At 42.0% G+C, this 19,660-nt stretch overlaps 1 protein-coding gene across 1 annotated transcript; it reads right to left on the reverse strand.

Annotated features, from left to right (window-relative positions):
• Positions 1 to 869: 869 nt before the first annotated feature.
• On the reverse strand, positions 870 to 4,417 carry LOC121767239 (probable 6-phosphogluconolactonase 2). The gene is made up of 4 exons (XM_042163465.1): positions 4,065 to 4,417; positions 3,219 to 3,392; positions 2,999 to 3,134; positions 870 to 1,533 (listed from the first exon to the last, which is right to left on the reverse strand). The coding sequence occupies exons 2-4, from the start codon at positions 3,389 to 3,391 to the stop codon at positions 1,042 to 1,044; spliced, it is 801 nt and encodes a 266-aa protein (XP_042019399.1). The 5' UTR covers position 3,392; positions 4,065 to 4,417; the 3' UTR covers positions 870 to 1,041.
• Between the last annotated feature and the right edge of the window lie 15,243 nt (positions 4,418 to 19,660).

The raw sequence follows: 19,660 nt of genomic DNA on the forward strand, positions 1-19,660 counted from the left end.
GGTTGCTGCACACTATCACATGATCACACAATTTAAGCTAACAGGATTTGAAGAACAACCTGATATGCACATAATGTGATCAATCGAAACAGTAAACTCTAACTAAATCAGTCTAAATTCAAATCAGAAAGTGCCATGAACTCTCACAAGAACAACGTCCAAGAGCAATTACAAAACAGATTAAGAAATCAAAGTGGCCTACATCTGGTCCCAATTAACAAGTGAAATGCGAACAATATTCATAAATTAACCAGAACATGAATCTGCAAAAACGAGTGATAGAAAATTTCACCTGATTTTGCGAAGAAGTGATTCACACGCTGAATTGGTGAATCACAAATCAGTATTGATACACGTGAAGGTGGCGGCTTACGGTTATATATCATGCTAGTCAATAACATAATTTATTTTCTTCCCATGTTAAACTTAATTTTTATTTCTTCTCACCATGTTTGATTTATTTTAAACATTTATTTCTTCTCAGGAGTAACATTTGAATTTTTTTTTGGATTGAGGACAATATTATCGCATTTCCATAAACATTAGTATACTTGTGAAAAAAAATACAATCATGAAGAAAAAACCGTGGAGTTAATTACTATTTATTAACGGATCTAGTAGATTATGAGGATATTTCGGATTTCCAAATATTTTTATAAACCATTTAAGATTTTTCAATGTCCTTAACTTGAAATTTAATTACTCATTCATTTTACATTTCTACTTTATACTAATGCTCTCGTGGATAAAGTTTTGGATTAGGTATAACAGAAACAATTTTTTTTCATCATAAAAGCTTATACGGAGTGCTAAAGTAAGATTAAAATGCATCAAATATTTGTGGGAGGTAATGAGCACAGAAAAGCAAGTTAAGAAGAAAGCCTAAACTGACCAAGATTTTTCACTTCTTTTTTCCCCTTTAATTCTTTTGAAAAGAGAGGTTGACAGACAGCATCCTAATCAGAATGTAATACAACAAAGTTTACAAATTTCATACACTACATACAAAAGCAATGCTTTCCTCAAATTACACTTCTCACCCTACTCAGAAAAGTTTGCACCTTCAATTTTTGAAGCAGCTGCTATATCCAGAAACCACACCAGCTCCCCGTTGATCGGCTGGACCATCATCGCCGGCAGCACCGGGTAGTCAGGCCCGGCCCCATCGATTGCCACGTGCGCCGCCTCTGCCTTGCTAGCGCCGGTTGCGACCACAGCGACATTGGCAGCGGAGTTTATGACGGGTAGTGTGAAAGTGATCCTCTCGGGCGGGGCCTTGGGAGAGTCGGTGATGAACGTCACCCATTGCTCCTTCTCGTTGAATGCCGGGTGGTTGGGGAATAGGGACGCGACGTGCCCATCCGGCCCCATCCCGAGGAGGATGAGGTCGAACTTCGGACAGTCGTTGATCTCGGACACACTGATCACGCGAGTCTTGACGAGCTGCCGGATGACAAACTCATAGTCCTCTGCGGCTTGTTCTGCGGTGACGGAGTCGTTGATCGAGTGCACGTGGCCGTGAACGATAGGCACCTGAAAATGAAACAATACCCATTTAAGCAAACACATCATTTTAGAGCAACTCTATAACTACTCTTGTCTTTTATTCATAAATTTTCAGCTTTTTATAATGTGAAAGGATAGAAACTCGAATCGAGTCCTAACTAAAAAGTGATGCTTCTCAAACCAAGGAACTACAAACTTAACACTAATATTGCAGAAGCTGAAACTTTAGATGATGGAAGCATACGTATAAGATGTAGTCTCATATGAAATATACATGAAATGAAAGCAGTCAGCTGATCTTAGTTCTGTGCTGGTTATTCTGAACCGTGGATGCTTGACCTATTGTCCTGTTTCTCCCTTACGTTCACAAACTGAATGAAAAATAAAGATTCGGGATCCTAGGGAAACCTCGGTAGGCATTAATGACGGAGATAGTGGCAGAGTAAACACGGCCTTGCTATCAAATTAGCATATTTCAAAAGCCACACCAAACAAACTTAAAATGATTCAAGAACCTAGTACAGAACATTTGGTTGACCTCCTCGGTGGATCACTTGCATCACGGTTAGCAAATGTTAAGTTTCATGCTCAAGATTAAGGGGCACTAAACTAGCTCTAGGGAATCCCAAAACACCCTATTCCTAACTAAATGAGAAACCAAAGAAGAGAGAGTGGATCTTAAACTCGTCAGTTTCCTATAACACTATCAACGTTTTTGTGCCACTGGGTGACAAACCTATCATTTCGCCGTCTATCATGGAGTACAAGAGCACAGAACCCTAATTTAATCAGATTTTCTCACAAATGTTACAGTTGAATACATAACACCAACGGGGGATTCTTCCGATGGCCTGAATCAGCTGCCATATTGGTTCAAATGCAGTAGACAGCTACTTAGATACTTAAGCTCGATATAACTAGTACTCCCTCCATCCCATTGAAGATGACCTACTTTCCATTTTGGATTGTCCCAACTAAGATGACTCATTACTAAAAGTGGAAACACCTTTTATCCCTACTTTATTCTCCCTCTCTTACTTTACTCTCTCCACTTAACACACAAAATAAAACCACATAAAATCCCGTGCCGCCCAAGGAAGGGGTCATCTTCCTTGGGACTGAGGGAGTAGTATGTTGTTTCCAAAGTGGGTACAACAACGATCTCACTTCTCCCGTGCAGACACACCATATCCAAGGAAGGGCATACCCACTAAGTTCACACAACTTTAATAACTTAATTTTGCAGTAGAAAACTACCATACTGAACAGAGGATCAAGATTCTGGAGAGAGATGATAATCAGTGTACATCAACACTCATACAGCTACGTTCCTAAGAAATCTCAATAACAGGGATTCGGAACAAAACTGTGAAGGCCCTCCTTAATGTATATAGGTAAATAATCTCCAATAACAGGAAAGTTTTCCATGTAAAGAGAAAAACAGTTGAAGATCATTGAACAATTAATTGATATAAAGAAGTAGAGAATCTACCTTGGACAAAAACCCATCCTTGACAAGCTTGTAATTACTATCAGTGTGGCTTTTGGCAACCACACGCTCGTCTACCCAAAATATATACCACTTGGCCCAATCAACCGTCTTATTGTAAGGTGCCTCACACAGCTTTCTACTCACACCATGAAGATAAAATGTTAGATTTACACCACAAAGGGTTAGGAACAGAACACTACATATATACACACTTACGTACCCCATTAACTTAACAAGTGAGCCACCGGATAAGGCAATGGCAAAAACGCCTCTCTCCTTTATCGAAACCTCTGATAGTTCTGCTATATACTCTGCAAAATTGCAGCTCAGTTCATCCACATTTTCGAAGATTCTCAGCTCTCTTCCATCCTTCTTGTACCCGGAAAGAGCCATTCTTCTCGCAAGAATCATAACAAGAAATCACTTGAGATATGGAATTGATAATGGAGAAAAAGGGTATGTTTGAGGCCAGAAACAGAGCAGCATTTTTACAAAAATGATGTTTTTCACAATCTGAATTGATCACAACAACTCAATTTTTGAACTAAGTTGTATAGCAAAATTCAGTTAAGAGCCCTCATCTTACATTAACAAATATTCACAATTCACACTGTGATCACACACACACACACACAAATTGCAATTGAGATTCAAATTTCGATAGCCAAGAAAGCAATTACACACAAATTAATATGCTGCAGCATTTGAAGGGCTAAATCTACTATACTGCATGTATTTGAAGAACCTATAAAAGGAAAAACTGCAATTTACATAAAAACTTAAAAAAAAATCAACGCCATCGTGAAGATCGGCCGATCAGAAGGAAAGAGATCAAGAGCCCAATTTCCTGAATCAACACATGCACATCAAAGTAACACATTTGTAGTCAAATCCCACATCAAGAAACTACAGTATTCACTCATTATTGCATGAAAAAAGCTCAAATTGTAAAAGCCCACAGTAGCAAAACACTAAAAATTCATTCTTGAAATTTCATAAAAAAGATGCCCAAGTCACATATTAACAACAAAAACAAATAAATACAACGAGAGAGAGAGAAACTCACAGAGAAAAAGATGGGTGTCAGAGAAGGAAGAAACTGAATGAGGTGGAAGAATAGAAGATGGGTATCAACTCCTTGTTTTTATACACACTCACCATGGCAAAGCACTCCAATTTCTACAGAAAAATAAGTAAAAATAATTTTTTACAGCGCAGGAATATATTTAATTTGTACTACTAATCGCAAAAGGAAATTCCTTTTTCTTTTCCCCGGCTTTTCCCCATACGCAGAATTCAACGATCAAAGAAACACGGTAAATTCGAACTCCAAACGATGTTCCTTTCTTCTACTTTGTGAAAGGGAAAATTTTGACATTGTTCCAAAATCACATCTTTCTTCTTAAATTCCACTCTGAAAATAAAAATACAAATTGTGATTTGATGAAAAATAATTTTCCGATCTTCAGATTATAAATTAAGTGTAGCATAGTGATACGAGCATTATTTAGTTAGTTAAATTAGAGATTTGCGTATCTTTTCCATATCTTTGTTTATTTGCGTATCTTTTCCATATATTTGTTTTCTTGTTAAATAAGTTAGTTATTAGCATTATAAATAGGAGTTATTGTAATCATTTGAAAAATCAATCAAGAATATCAATATTATCGTTCATTCTCTTCTCCAAGTGAGAAAACCGTCGTGCTCGACGGGCACTCGCCCGCGACAAACATTTATCGATCGCTGATCTACGGACGCCGATCAACCCGATAGGAGGTTTATCCTATCAAATTGGTGCTTTCCGTCGTGCTCGACGGGCACTCGCCCGCGACAAACATTTATCGATCGCCGATCTACGGACGCCGATCAGCCCGATAGGAGGTTTATCCTATCAAATTGGTGCTTTTCGTCGTGCTCGACGGGCACTCACCCGTGACAAACATTTATCGATCGCCGATCTACGGACGCCGATCAACCCGATAGGAGGTTTATCCTATCACATAGGAGAAGTGGAATATACTAATTAAAATCAGATCTATGGTGCTTTCAATATTATTACTACCTTGTGACACTTGTATTTCAATAATCAATTTCCTCATTAAAATAATGTCTAAATCATTTGCCAAAATAAATGGTATTTGATGTTGCTTTGTTTGTAAAAGCACATCAAGATTTTAATTGGTTTAATTTTATTTTTTATATTATTTGCACTGTGTTCTTGTCATAATGTTCTCATAACAAAACTTTTCAAATAATAATAACTAGAAATAGGGACCTACTTGAATGACGGCCAATGGAGAGAGACACTTCATTCAAGAATCACAAAACTCTAAGTCAGTCAAGAATTTTATAAAATAGTAAGGGCATTAGGCCATCCACAACGCTGTCTCTATACCGTCTCTTAAACCGTCTCTTAACTACTATTTGAGCACTATTTGAGGGCCCCACTGTCCTTTTTTCCTCCATCTCTTAACTAAGAGACGGAGGCTGCAACGCTCCGTCTCTTAACCGTCTCTATACCGTCTCTTAATTACTATTCATTCAATTTAATTTATAATTTTTTTTAAAACCCAATTCAATTTAAACAAACACACTTTATTAAAATTAAAACAATATTACAACTTAACATTAAAAAAGCGAAGACATAATTAAAATTCTAAAAAAATAAAAATGACATAATTTAATATTCTCCGCCAAAGTTTTCCCAAATGTGCTCAATTAGATCCTCTTGGAGTTGGGTGTGGGCGCTAGAGTCGCGTGTCCTTGCCCGAATAGCCAACCGTTCTTGTATAGATGGATGCGCTCCACTTCGCGGCGGACTACTTGCAGTTGAGCTTCCGGGGGATTCGGGGTCGAACCAATTTCCGGCATCGGGTCCTTCGTCTCGGACAATCATGTTGTGCAAGATTATGCACGTATACATGATGTCGACCATGCTCTCCATGAACCACGAACGAGCCGGGGCTTTGATGATGTTGAAGCGCGCTTGGAGAACCCCGAACGCCCTCTCCACATCCTTGCGCGCAGCCTCCTGCTTCTGCGCAAAAAGAGCCTGCTTTGGGTTCGCTGGCCTGCCGCACGTCTTCACGAAGGTCGGCCACTTCGGGTAGATGCCGTCGGCGAGATAGTACCCCATTTTATACCGTCGGTTGTTGGCGACGAAGTTGATGGCCGGCGCTTTACCATCCAAAACTTCGGTAAAGAGGTCGGACTGTTGGAGCACGTTTACGTCGTTGTTCGAGCCAGGGACCCCGAAGTACGCGTGCCAGATCCAAAGTCGGTAGTCGGCAACGGCCTCGAGTACAACGGTTGGGTGGGTGCCTTTGTGGCCGCTCGTGTAGGAACCCCTCCAAGCCACCGGGCAATTCTTCCATTGCCAGTGCATGCAATCGACACTGCCAAGCATCCCGGGGAATCCGTGCACTTGTTCGTGCAGGTTGAGGAGGAACTGACAATCCTCCGTGGTTGGCCTCCGGAGAAATTCGTCACTGAAGGCTGCCCGGACGCCTCTGCAGAAGTTGAGCAAGCACAAGCGCCCAGTACTGTCTCCGATGTGCAGGTATTCGTCGAATATGTCGGCCGTTTGTCCAGTCGCAAGCTGCCGGATGGCTGCAGTACATTTCTGCAGCGTCGTGTGGCTGGGACGACCGACCGCGTCGAACCCTTCTCGGAAGAACTCCTCCCTGGCCGCCAAAGTATTCGCTATGTGGAGAAATAGCGGTTTCCGCATGCGGAAACGGCGACGGAAATAGGTATCTCCCCAAATCGGGTTATCGCAGAAGTAGTCGCGTACTAACCGTGCGGCGGCTTCCTCCCGGTTCCGATTGATGTACTTCCGGGAGCGTCGTGGGGGTGGTGCGGCTTCCTCCGCCTCTCGTCGTCGATCTTCTTCGAGTGATTGTTCCATTAATTGACGCATTTGCTCAAAAGGATCCATTTGTTTGAGTTGATTGAAGATGGAAATTGGAGTGATAGAGAGGATTTGAGAGGAATAGATGTGTGTTTGTGTTTGAAATGAGTATGGAATAGAATTATTTATAGAGTAAAAAAATTAAAAATTTAAAAAATAAAAATAAATATTTAACGGTAATATTACCGTTTGAAAAAAAAAAAATTTTTTTTTTATTAAAAATCGATTTTTAAAAAAAAAAAATGAATTATTGCGTCATCAGTGACGACGCCCACTCGCGGGCCAGCGAGTGGGCGTCACGCACGCATGGGGACGTGCCACGTGTCTCGGGCGCGTGGCGAGACAGCTCGTCTCGTGTCTCTCCGAGACGAGCTACGCGACGAGCCGGTCGCGAGCTGGAGACGAGACGGCCGCTGCAATGCGTCTCGCGGGGGTCTCGTCTCTCCGAGACGAGACGCGAGCCCGGCGCGAGACGCGTTGTGGATGGTCTTAGCAATGGGGCGCCCTATGGCGCGCCACATCAGCAGTTTCATCCTCTTACCTCCACACCTGCAATGGGGCGCCCTAAGGCGCGTCACGTCATCATTTTTTTAATATTTACAAAATCCATACGAATTTTAAAAAAAATAATACATTAAAATACGGATTTCAAAAACTGAATTTCATTTAATAAAAATTAATACATTACAATGCGAATTAAAAAAAACGCAAACTCAGCGACGGCGGTTACGAGCCCACACTTCTTCAATCATGTCGCTCATGAGCTGCGCATGCTCCTGTTGGTTGCGCATTGAGGTCTGTCTAGATAGAACCTCTTCTTCATCACGTGAAGACAATGTACGAACAATGCTGAGAAAAAGGTACCTCGACATTCTAAACCGGCGGCGAAAAACAGTCGGGCCCCATCGCCGTTGATCGGCAAAATAGTCTTCAACCAGACGTCTGTGAGCTTCCTGGTGGTCACGTCGGACATACGACCTATGTCGAATAAGCCAATGGACTTGCTCAGCCGCCGCCTCCTTCTCGCGCTGCATTTGCGCATAGCATGCCGCCATGGTCTCTTCAACGGCTGTATCTAATGCTACGTCAAGCGAACCACCGGATTCAGACGAACTAGAACTATTGATGTCGTCGCCGAGATTCATGTTGGTTGGATGTAGAGAGAGAATATGTAAAGAGATAGTCGATATGTTCGTATGCACAACTGAATGAGAAACGAGATTTAAATAGAAAATCAAAACTGCATGTCATCGTCCGCGTCGATCGTCCGCTACCTCCACAATGGGTCGGACGATGACCATCGTCCGCGGCCATCGTCCGCGACAGCCGCAATGGGGCGGACGATGGCGCGGCCGATGGCCATCGTCCACGCTATCCTCCGCGACCGAAGTAGAGGGCGCGACTATCGTCCGCGCCCTATGGCACGCACCCGCAATGGGTGCGGACGATGGATGGCGCGAACGATGCGCGCCATCGGGCGTGCCATCGTCCGCCCATTGCGGATGCTCTAGTAGTATCCATTTATGGGGACTAATAAATTACACTACCTAAATAATCGTTTGTTTTAAGATTTTTCGTCCATTTTGAAGCTTTAAGTAGGAGTATAAGAGCATCCACAACGGTGGTGGGAGTGAAGGCCGCCGTCCGTGCCAGCGGCGAGGACGAGGACCGCCGTGCCAGCGAGCAGGCGACGTGGCGGCTTATGATTGGGAAACGGCATAGCCGTTGCCTTTGAATTATTATTTTTTTATTTTAAAAATCGTTTTTAAATTATATAAAATGATTAAAAAAATTTTCCAAATCCCAAAAATATGGCCGTTTTTTTTCCCGTTTTTTCTGAATTTTTTTGAGTTTTTTTCCCCCCAAAATCATCTATAAATACACACATTCATCGTCCATTTATCACATCAATTCATCTCCCATTCATCTCTCATTCTTAAAATTCTCATACAAACTATCAACACATTCATCCCTCATTCAAAACCTCAAATGGATTTCACCCATATTATGGCGGAAGCGGAACGTGAAGAACAAGAATACTACGAACAACATCGTGCCGCTTACGATGCATATGTCGCGGCGAATACCCCCGCTCCTCCTTCTCAACGAACCAGATCAAATCGGCGCTACATCCATCGTGACCGGGAGGGAGCCCACGAAAGGCTCGTTGCCGACTACTTTGCCGACCAGCCGCGGTTTCCGGCATATTACTTCAGGCGCCGTTTTCGCATGTCAAAGCGCTTGTTCATGCGAATTGTCAACACATTGTCCGCACGTGTTGAATTCTTCCAAACAGGTCAAGATGCAGCCGGCCGGCAAAGTATCACGCCGTTGCAGAAGTGTACGTGTGCCATCCGACAACTCGCTACTGGGCAAACGGCCGACATCTTCGACGAGTATTTGCATATCGGTGAGTCCACTGGAATCCTTTGTCTAAAGAATTTTTGCGAGGGCGTTCGTTCAGCTTTCGGGGATGAATTCCTTCGGGCACCCAGCACCGATGATTTCCAACGGTTGCTGCGTCTTCACGAATCAGTCCATGGCTTCCCCGGAATGCTTGGCAGCATTGACTGCATGCATTGGAGGTGGAAGAATTGCCCAAATGCTTGGAGGGGGCAACACTTAAGCGGTCACAAAGGCGGCGGCCCAACACTTATCCTTGAGGCGGTCGCCGACTACCGCCTATGGATTTGGCATGCATATTTCGGCGTTGCCGGAGCCAACAACGACTTGAACATGCTCTATTCTTCACCACTCTTCAATGATGTGATGAATGGTGTAGCACCGGCGATCGACTTCACCATCAACGGAAATACATACCACATGGGTTACTATCTCGCCGATGGTATCTACCCAAGGTGGTCGACGTTCGTGAAGACGCTCCACAACCCGCACGACCCGAGGCGGGTTCTTTTTGCGCAGCCTCAAGAGTCTGCGCGGAAAGACGTTGAAAGAGCCTTCGGGGTCCTTCAAGCCCGATTTAACATTGTGAAGGCTCCGGCTCGGCTGTGGTACGTGAATAATATCGCCGACATCATGTTCACGTGTATTATCTTACACAACATGATTATAGCCGACGAAGGGTCAAGGGCGGCTAGCTTCTACGACGAGGATGAAGCCGAAAGCTCAACAGCGAGGTCTCCCCCACGCCGAGGTGAGCATACGACGATTGGCCAGAGGATCGAGACAAGGCACACAATGCGCGATACCCGAACCCACATTCAGCTACAAGAAGACCTAATCAAACACATGTGGGCGAAATTCGGCAACGAGTAGTGGTTTTTTTAATTTTTAGTATTTTAATTATGTAATTTTTAATTTTTAGGATTTTAATTATGTCGTTTTTTATTTTATTTGTCATTTGTAATATTATTTATGTTTTTTTTAATGAATTTTAGTATTATGGAAATGTTTATGTTTAATTGAATATTAAATTAATTGTGCTCGTCCTTGCGGAAGAGCACAATTGTGGGTGTTGTGCTCTTGCCAGAGAGCAGGCATGAATAGTACCGCCCGGGCCCACAACCGTGCCGCTGGCAAGAGCACGGTTGTGGATGCTCTAAAATTCCACAAAATAATTTAGTATGGAATAATAAGTGGAACAACCGATTAAATCATTCGCAGCAGTATATGGTGACGAAGGTATCTCCACAATGATCGGAACAAAATATTTGATAATTTAATACTACTACTATAATAATTTGAACAAAATATTTGATAATTCAATTAATAATCGGATTAGCATACGTAAATAAAATCTGTTAGCTAGTAGTAGTGTTGATCTCATACTTAAGTACACAAATTTGATTTGAATCGATCTATTTAAAGTCGAAATATATGTATGCATGTGCATCTATAAGTAGAACACAAAAAAACTCATAATGATTGTGTTTAGAATGGATTACACTAACTTTACTTATTATAGTATATTACTAAAAAATGATTCTTTAAAAATTATTCTTGAAAATATAATTCTTAAAAAGTACTATTAGTACTTTCTTATGATTGAAAAATATCAACACTTTATATTTTGTATGTAGTTTAAATTTTCATTGCAGTCGTTTTTTTTTTATTTTTAATTATTAAGGGTGTCTACCGGCGGGTCCGTGACTAATCCCTATGCTGATTTGTAAGCACCTCAATGGGTGAGACAACTGGTCCAAGAATTTAAATCTGCTACATAGCATTGCGGTCGTTTTTAATTAGGGATGTCAGTGTAGCCCGCAACTCGTGGGTTGGCCTGAATAGCCCGCCAAATTTATAAGGTTAGGGCTGGAAATTTCTAGCCCAATAAAATCAAAACCCGATTAGCCCGCAACTGATTAACCCGCAACCTGTTAGGACTAGACTCGAAAACCCGATGAGCTGGCCCGAAAACCCGATAAAATTTCTATTATTTTATTTTTTTACTCATAATTCGACACTTCATTGATTAATTTTATAAAAATAACTCAATTTTATATTAATATAGAATTATATATTGAACTTTTATTAATATAAAATTGATAAATAAATTATAAAATTCAAATTCACTAAAAATATATTTAAATTTCTAAAACATGCGTTAAAATTTCACGAAATATCTCAAAATAGTATTTGATCATGCTTATGATTGAGTTTAAGCATATATCTCAAATTTATCATAATTAAATATTTTACATTTTATGAATATAACTAATTTTCATCATTATTTATTGGATTGATCGCATCTTAATCTTATTGGTAGCAACTTGGTTAACCCGGTGGGCTAGCCCGAAACCCGAGCTTTTAGGGTTAGGGTTGAACTTTTATAACCCGAAAGAAATCGCAACCCGAGTAGAGTTGGCCCGAAACCCGACGGGCCGACCCTATTGACATCCCTATTTTTAATAGAATCAACTAGCATAGTATTTTTTTACTACTACCTCCATCCCATCCTGTTTTGCCATTATTGTCCGACGCTGAATAAAAGTCCTTATATCACTTTTAATAAAAATGATAAGTAAGTCTCACATTTCACTAACTTATTACATCACATTTTGTTACTCCCTCCATCCCACAAGAATATTCACTTTTGGTTGGACATGAGTTTTAATACACAATTGGTAATATAAGAGAGGCATAGAAAGAAAAAATAGTTAAATTATTGTTAGTGGAGAATTAGTCTTCATTAGAGAGGAAAGAGTTTCCAAAATTAGAAAGTGCATACTCTTATGAGATGGACTAAAAAGGAAAGAGTGCATGCTTTTGTGGGACAGAAAAAATATAAAATTAATAAATATAAGTGAAACTAACTTATTCAACCCACTTTTCTTTGTATTTTACAAAATTCATGTTCAAATCAAATAGGACTCCTAAAACAGAGTTAGTATTACAATAACTCTCCATGACTTATTGTCTGGATAAAACTTTTCTAATGATACAAAAATGCTCCATCTATAGCATTCCAAATCAAATCTCCACTTGCAAAGAGTAGATATTTGACTTCTAAAACGAGCAATAACGTCTTTACTATTTGTGTATAAGATTAAGTAAAATATCCATAATTCGATCCAAAATCAAATTAAAATATAAAATTCAGTTTGATTTTTTTGGACTTTCAATTCAGATCGGATTGAATTAGGCAAATTTTGGATTTTCGCATCAATTCAAATCAAATATGTTAAAATCCTAAAAGATCAAAATCGAAATATTATAATCCGAAATATTATCTATATATTAATAAGAATGTTTTCTAACTATCCACTAACATTAGATATTTTAAATTTTTAATTATTTTTTTCTTTTCTCATTTCATACTTTATCAATTTCAAGTTAAAATATGTATTATTTCTAATTTTTTATATTTAAATGACAGACCGGAGTATACAGTTTCTTTTTTTGGAACATCCCCTCTTTACAGTTTACCAAACAAATACGAGTACTTCCTATTAACAAAACATGCTCATGACCTACTATCGCAAATCGATATATTCCTTTAATGAAACATTTTTTTCATTAATCAAATACTACTCCTTCGTCTCATTCTAAGTGGAACATTTCTATTACGGAGGAATTTTATGTAGTGTTTTTTTTAGTTAAATGAAAATTGGAAAGAATAAAGCAATAGAGAGGGAAAAAAAGTAGAGAGAGTGATGTTTAATTATATTTTTAAAAGTGTGTCATTTAGAGTGAATAATCTCAAAAATAAAAATTGTTCACTTAAAATGGACGGAGAGAGTATCATCTGTGGAGTATTTACCATTTTGTCAAGATACATGTCATTTTGAAATTTTCACACTTTTAGTGGACGAAGAAAAGATAGACGAAATATATAAATTCATAAGTAATCCGAGTCTACCAACTAAATCATTCAAGGGAGTCTCTCTAATTTTGCTGTCTTTAAGTGCTTCTCTCCACCAATGTGAAAGTGTAATAATGTCATCTCAGTCCATATATATTCTATTCAAGAAACCAACTTTATGTCACATATGTATACAAGATATATCATGTTTGCTTTCATTAATTTTCCCCCAACCTCCACCACCAAAAGTTAAAAATGATCAACATCTCAAAGATAAAGGGTGGGGTGTTTGGGCATCTCAACCCATCAATATCAACCAACAGTGGAGAAATAGAGAAGGGCTTCAAAGTAAAACATTAATTATACACACATATACATTGTGTGTGTGTGTTTGGGGGTTCCCCACTAAATACTAATGACAGCCCCACATATCATGACAAATCAAGACTTCTAATTATATAACCCTATTTCAGGAATCACAGCATTATCAGAGCCTGAAATATTACATGGGACCTTCGATTCAAGAAAGCATGATCTATAAACAGTGTTTCCCCCAACCTATTCACCTCATTAGTTATAACAAACAAAATAGGTGAATGAATTATGAAGGGGTCGATTTTTAAATAGGTGAATGAATTATGAAAGGGTCGATTTTCAAATAATGCATGACAATTTACTCGATTTAAAACTCCAATCTAATATTATATCATGACTTAACATCTTCATACTACAATTTTTTTTGTGCATGCATGCATTGTTCTATTGAAAAATGGAGTACCTATTGCTCAAGAAGATTGTTAACTATTTATAAATTTATTTACCCTAAGTGAAAACTTCACCCTTGATTAGATCGTCACTACTTGGCATAACCTTTGCAACTTCGACCCTTCTTGATTTAAGGCAGGCTATTTATAGCCATTTCATTTTCACCCAAACCCAAATAAGAAAATGTATTTATGTATATTAAAATATAATGCAACTATATATATATTGGTGAGAATATATCATAAAGTAGAAAAGGTGCCCATTATTGTCTTGTGAGCAGCGAGGCATTGTACAACCTCAGTTGCAGATTAAATTATACTAAATGCATATTTTTCTTTCCAGGGATCATGAAAAAGATGATTTGTTCAATGTTGTTTTTGTTTCTTTATTATACTTAATTTACATTCACCTTTTTCTCGCAGTAAGCTTGGACCATCAGTGGTTGGGAGTAATAAATTGATGGGGTACGTACTAAACAAGCCCAAAAGCAGTGATGGCCCATCAGCCCAAAGACCAAGGAAGAGTATCAATTCGGCATTACCACAGAGTTCGGCCCTAGCCTACAGCTCGGTAAAAGCCGACCAATCAGTTCGGCATTACCAAAGAGTTCGGCCCCAGCCTACAGCTCGGTAAAAGCCGACCAATCAAGCTCTACTCTCAGATCGGCAAAAGCTGCTCGGCAATAGTTCAGCAGTTCGGTCTCAGTATTCGACCGAACTGGGAGATAGTGGACTCATGCAGAACCTCCCCGACCTCCACTACACGATCTATTTAGTAGTGGACCCATGCAGGATCTCATGACCTCCACGACATCCACGATCTAATTAGTGATGATGTAAGCCACGACCTAATTAGTGATGATGTAAGCCACGACCTAGTTAGTGGTGATGCAAGCCACGATCTTAGTTCAATGTATAAATAGAACTTAGATCAGATAGACAAGAGGGTTCTCTAGAGATCAAATATCAAATAGCAAGTCTGTATTGTAAGCTGTAGAAAACAGATCAAGCAATACAACTCTGCCCTCTTTTCTTCCCGTGGACGTAGATTTACCTCAGTAAATCGAACCACGTAAATCTCTGTGTCGTGATCTGCATTTTCCTGCATTCATCACCATCAAAAATTCGCCAAACCATCACTAGCGCCGTCTGTGGGAAACAGAGAACCAAATTTGTGATAAAGCGAGTTTTTGATCCTCTTCCACCAAAAAAATGCATACCAGATCACGTAACACCCATAATACCGTTCGTGATAACCATGAGGAAGCTAGTCCCGCCCGCAGGTCTGGAAAACAGCCTCGGGAGAAATCTACTTCCAGTTCTCACGGAGAAGGAACAAGCCGCTCAAAGACTCATCGCACCGAGTCTTCCCAGCAGCCCGATTTGAACGAGGCTGTTAAGTTGTTTTTGGCCGAGAAGCAGGAAGAGTTCTTAATTTTCCTGCAAAAGAGCCAAAAGCCGGAGACGAAAACGGTGGATTCTCCCTCCTCATCCAGACATGAAAGTCACTACCGCAGTAGTGCTGTGTCTTCCAGGAAGAAGAATCCTCAACCCCGACATGTTCCTGTTCCTCCTCGGTACCGGAATCACAGGAGAACTCCATCTCCTCCATACCGAAGAGATGTCGGGTTCGCCATGTACGGAGCATTGAAGACTCCGTTCTCGGACGATATCACCCGAACTCCCTTGCCACAGAACTACCGAACTCCGTCGATGACTTATGACGGGTTAGTGGATCCTCATGATTTCTTGGGACGCTATCAGTATAACATGGCGAACCAGGGTCTCAATGAGGTCCATATGTGCAAGCTGTTTCCCGAGCTGCTTATCGGGAACGCAAGAAGGTGGTTCGATAGCCTCCCCCAAGGCAGCATTAGATCTTACCGAGATCTAATGGATGCTTTCCATAGGAGGTTCTTTCAGAAAGCGGAAGCCCGAATCACTTCGGCTCAGCTGCTTTCTACACGTCAAGGTCGCGACGAAAAGATCAGCGACTTTATGACGAGGTTCCACAAGGAATGCCTACAAGTAGATTATCTCAATGATCTACTTGTCATTTCGGCATTCCAAAATGGAATCCTGCCCGGAGCTCTCTACAGAAAGCTCGTGGAATGCAGTCCGCAAACAGCTCAAGAGATGTGGGACATTGCGGACCAGTTTTCTCGTGCCGATGAGGCAGACCGTCGAAAACGGTCTTTAGACAGCTCATCTAGAGAAGACAAAAAGAAGCCCGATCATAGCGATCAGAGGTTTCCTCGCCGAACTCCTTCCCCACTAAAGGAGGGATAGCGGTCATCCGAGGTGATCAAAAAAAGCAAGTGTTTGCAGATTGCGCTTAAAAGTGCCGAGCAATCAGCTCGGCACCATCAAGCATAGCAATCACAGCAGCCGGAGTCAGAGGCAGGCGAAATGACCGAAGTCACACCGGAGCCGAACTCGATGGTGTACGGCACTGAAGCCGTGATTCCGGTTGAGAACGGCATACCCAGTCCCCGAACTCTTAATTTCTCAGCAGAACTGAATGAGGACGGACTGAGAGCCGAACTAGATCTGGCCGAAGAAAGAAGAGAATTGGCCTGCATAAAAGCAGCCAAGTACAAGGAGCAAGTAGCCCGGTATTATAACCAAAGGGTGAAAAAGCTGCAATTTCAAGTGGGAGATCTTGTCTTGAGAAACAACGAAGTAAGCCGAGCAGAAAAGCTGGGCAAGCTCGAACCCACATGGGAAGGTCCATATCGGGTGTCAGAAGTCCTCGGCAAAGGGTCTTACAAATTGACTCACATGTCAGGAGAACAAGTACCCCGAACATGGCACATTTCCAACCTCAAGAAGTTCCATTTGTAAGAGACAGTCCGGTCAGTCCGTCTTGTGTCTAGTTCGGTCCTAGAGGTATGTGTTTTCTTTGTTTTTTTTTTTTTTTACTTTGTCTATGTGCTTTTTGTTTGTCTATGTGCGTCTCGTTCGTTTATGTGCGTCTTGCTTGTCTAGGTGTGTTTTGTCTGTCTATGTGCGTGTCGTCTCTTACAAATGTTACTGAGGTATCTTGTTCTTCAAAGGCTGATCCCCTTTTTAGAACATATATAAGCCAACGATTGTGAGTCCAAGCTTCTAAGGAGGATACAAGACCACAATTCAGCTTAAAAAACAAGCAGTTCGTCTGAAACGAACTGCAACAATAAGCCAACGATTGTGAGTCCAAGCTTCTAAGGAGGATACAAGACCACAATTCGGCTTAAGAAACAAGCAGTTCGTCCGAAACGAACTGCAACAAAGGGAAAGTCCGATCCACGCGATAAAACTCGCCGAATTAGGACAAGGGAAAGTCCGATCCAAGCGATAAAACTCGCCAAATTAGGACACAAGCTTAGTCCGGTCAAAGAAATTTACTTCATAAGACCAAAGACGAGTCCGGTCAAAGAAGTTTACTTCATAAGACCAAAGACGAGTCCGGTCAAAGAAGTTTATTTCATAAGACCGAGGACCAAGTCCGGTCAAAGAAGCTTACTTCATAAGACCGAGGACGAGTCCGGTCAAAGAAGTCTACTTCGTAAGACCGAGGACGAGCACGATGAAATTTTTTTCGCTGAGCTGTAAATACGCAGTGATAGAAGCGAAATGAAGATTTCATTTATTAAAACTTGTTCGGCATACAATTCTGCTGCCCTACGAGAAGGCGTTACGCCATTACAAAGGACTATTCTACTGTCCCTGGTTGCTAAAGTTGAGCCATCTATTCACAAAATCCTCGTGAAGCCGAGTTCGGGCGTTCTCGGCAGCTGAAGAATAAGCAGGTCGACGAGATGCTCTAATCGACCTACCGCCTCTTCCCTGAGCCCGGGAAGCTCTAGCACCTCGGCGGCGAAGAGTCTCTTCACGAAGCATTTGTTGATCTTGCTCACTCATAATCACAGCTCCTCTACGAACTTCAGTCCGTCCTTGTCTTGACGTTTCCGGTTGCTCCTGAGTCCGTTCTCGTCTTGACGTTTCCGGCTGTTCCTGAGTTCGTTGCTGACTTGGAGTAGGGTTTTGAGCAAGTGAATCAGGGGTTTGAGCTGGAGTGTGACCATCTGTTGGCGGGAAATGCCTAAGGAATCTCTCGATTGAGGGACGCCGGGAAAGAATGATGTCGTACCGAGAAGCCCAGCGCCGCAATGATTTCACGACTTGTTGGCAAGCCGAGCTCTCCAGCGCATTGTTCCTCCGGAGTACATGATATTCCTCCCACAGTTCGTCAACTCGTTCCTGAACTTCAGAGATGGTCATTCCCCCGCGCCTGCAGATGAAATCCTCATACGCAGTCCTCTCAGCGACGGCAGTGTTCAGCTCGGCCTCCAGATCTTTCTGTTCGGACTCTAAGTCCTTATTGTCGGCCTCCAGCTTCACTGAACGAGCCAAGAGTTCGTCATTCTTCACCTGGTCAGCTATGGCTCTTTTCTCAGCTTCGTCTAAAGCCGAAGAGTACAGCCGCTTCCAGTGAAGTACCTCCAGCTCCTTAAGAGTTCAGAATATAGAGCAGCTATGTCAGTTCGGCATTTCAGATTACTGAGCAGGTAGTAAACCACAACAGGAGTAAAAGAGAGTACGAAAGGCTATACGAAGACACAAGAGCAGAAAGAAGAATTTTTTCATTCATAAGAAAAAAATTTTTCTACACAAGGGCTTCAAGGCCGTTTTACAAGAAGGAAGAAACTAAACTAAGAGAAGGGAGACGAAATCATACTCCGCCAGCTTCGTCTCCGCCTTCTCGGTGAGGTTCAGCTTCCTTCTCCTTGTCTGCTTCAGCTTCAGCCTCGGCCTCCCTGCTCTCCCCAGCCTGCTCGGCGCCACCGTAGCCGATCTGCTGCGTCTCCTGCTCGGCCTGCTCATCGCCGGTCTGCCGCTCATGCTGCTCGGTCTCACCCTCTCCATGGAAAATTGGAGCGGGTGAAACTGACCCTATGGAGGCAAAGATAGCCTCCATGTTCTCATCGCGGTCAGCTCGGCAACTACGAACTTGGTCTGCAGAAAGCAGGACCGAGGACGAAGCAAGCTCCTCAAGCACCGGCAGACTCTGAAGCCGAGCTGCTATCTCTCGGCCGTACAGCGGCAGGATGACTTCGGGACCCTGCTCGGCTTTATCGGTCATCAGTTTCAGCAGATCACCGACAAAGGCTGAAAATTGGTTGCTCAGAAAGAGTTTCTCCGCGAAAGCACGGAGAGCCTCTCCTTGGGCAACCACGGCGGCAGCATCCCTCCGTTTCGTCTGCTCTCGCTGGATGACGAGCTGGTTTTTGGCAAACTGAGCTTCATCCTGGGCCGAAATCCTAGCAGCTCTGGCTTTCTCAAAGTTTGCCTCAGCCTGCTCGGCCCGGTGACAAGCAGCCGCCAACTTCCTCTGCATCTCAGCATAGTCGTTGGACGCTTTGGAGAGTTCAACGGCGACGAGCTTGGAGAGCATATCGTTCCTCTGAAAATGGAAAAAGCAAAAAGTCAACAGAGGGGCCACAAAAAATACAAGAAAAAAGCAAGGCCAGAAAATCAAGAAGAGAATTCACCTCGGCGAAGTCCGTGGGCCATAAAAAGGGCTCACAGATATGTTCCGAAGGAGGCGCCAAGACCACGTCTTTCTCTGGCGCTCTCGGGGGCTTCTGGGTCTTCCCCTTCCTACTTGCCGAAGTCGACTCCGGCTTCTTTGGATCCGAAGAGGTCTTTTGCCTCTTCGGATTCTTCTCGGCATCAGGCGCCGA

This window comes from Salvia splendens, chromosome 15, assembly GCF_004379255.2.
Source record: "Salvia splendens isolate huo1 chromosome 15, SspV2, whole genome shotgun sequence".
NCBI lineage: Eukaryota > Viridiplantae > Streptophyta > Magnoliopsida > Lamiales > Lamiaceae > Salvia > Salvia splendens.

What these genes read in the sequence shown, in the direction of transcription:
- LOC121767239 (XM_042163465.1), bottom strand. Translation starts at nt 3,391, where the DNA reads ATGGCTCTTTCCGGGTACAAGAAGGATGGAAGAGAGCTGAGAATCTTC. An exon ending in TCACTTGTTAAGTTAATGGG is followed by an intron (nt 3,135 to 3,218) that starts GTACGTAAGTGT and finishes TGGTGTGAGTAG; the next exon opens with AAAGCTGTGTGAGGCACCTT. An exon ending in AGGATGGGTTTTTGTCCAAG is followed by an intron (nt 1,534 to 2,998) that starts GTAGATTCTCTA and finishes TTTCATTTTCAG; the next exon opens with GTGCCTATCGTTCACGGCCA.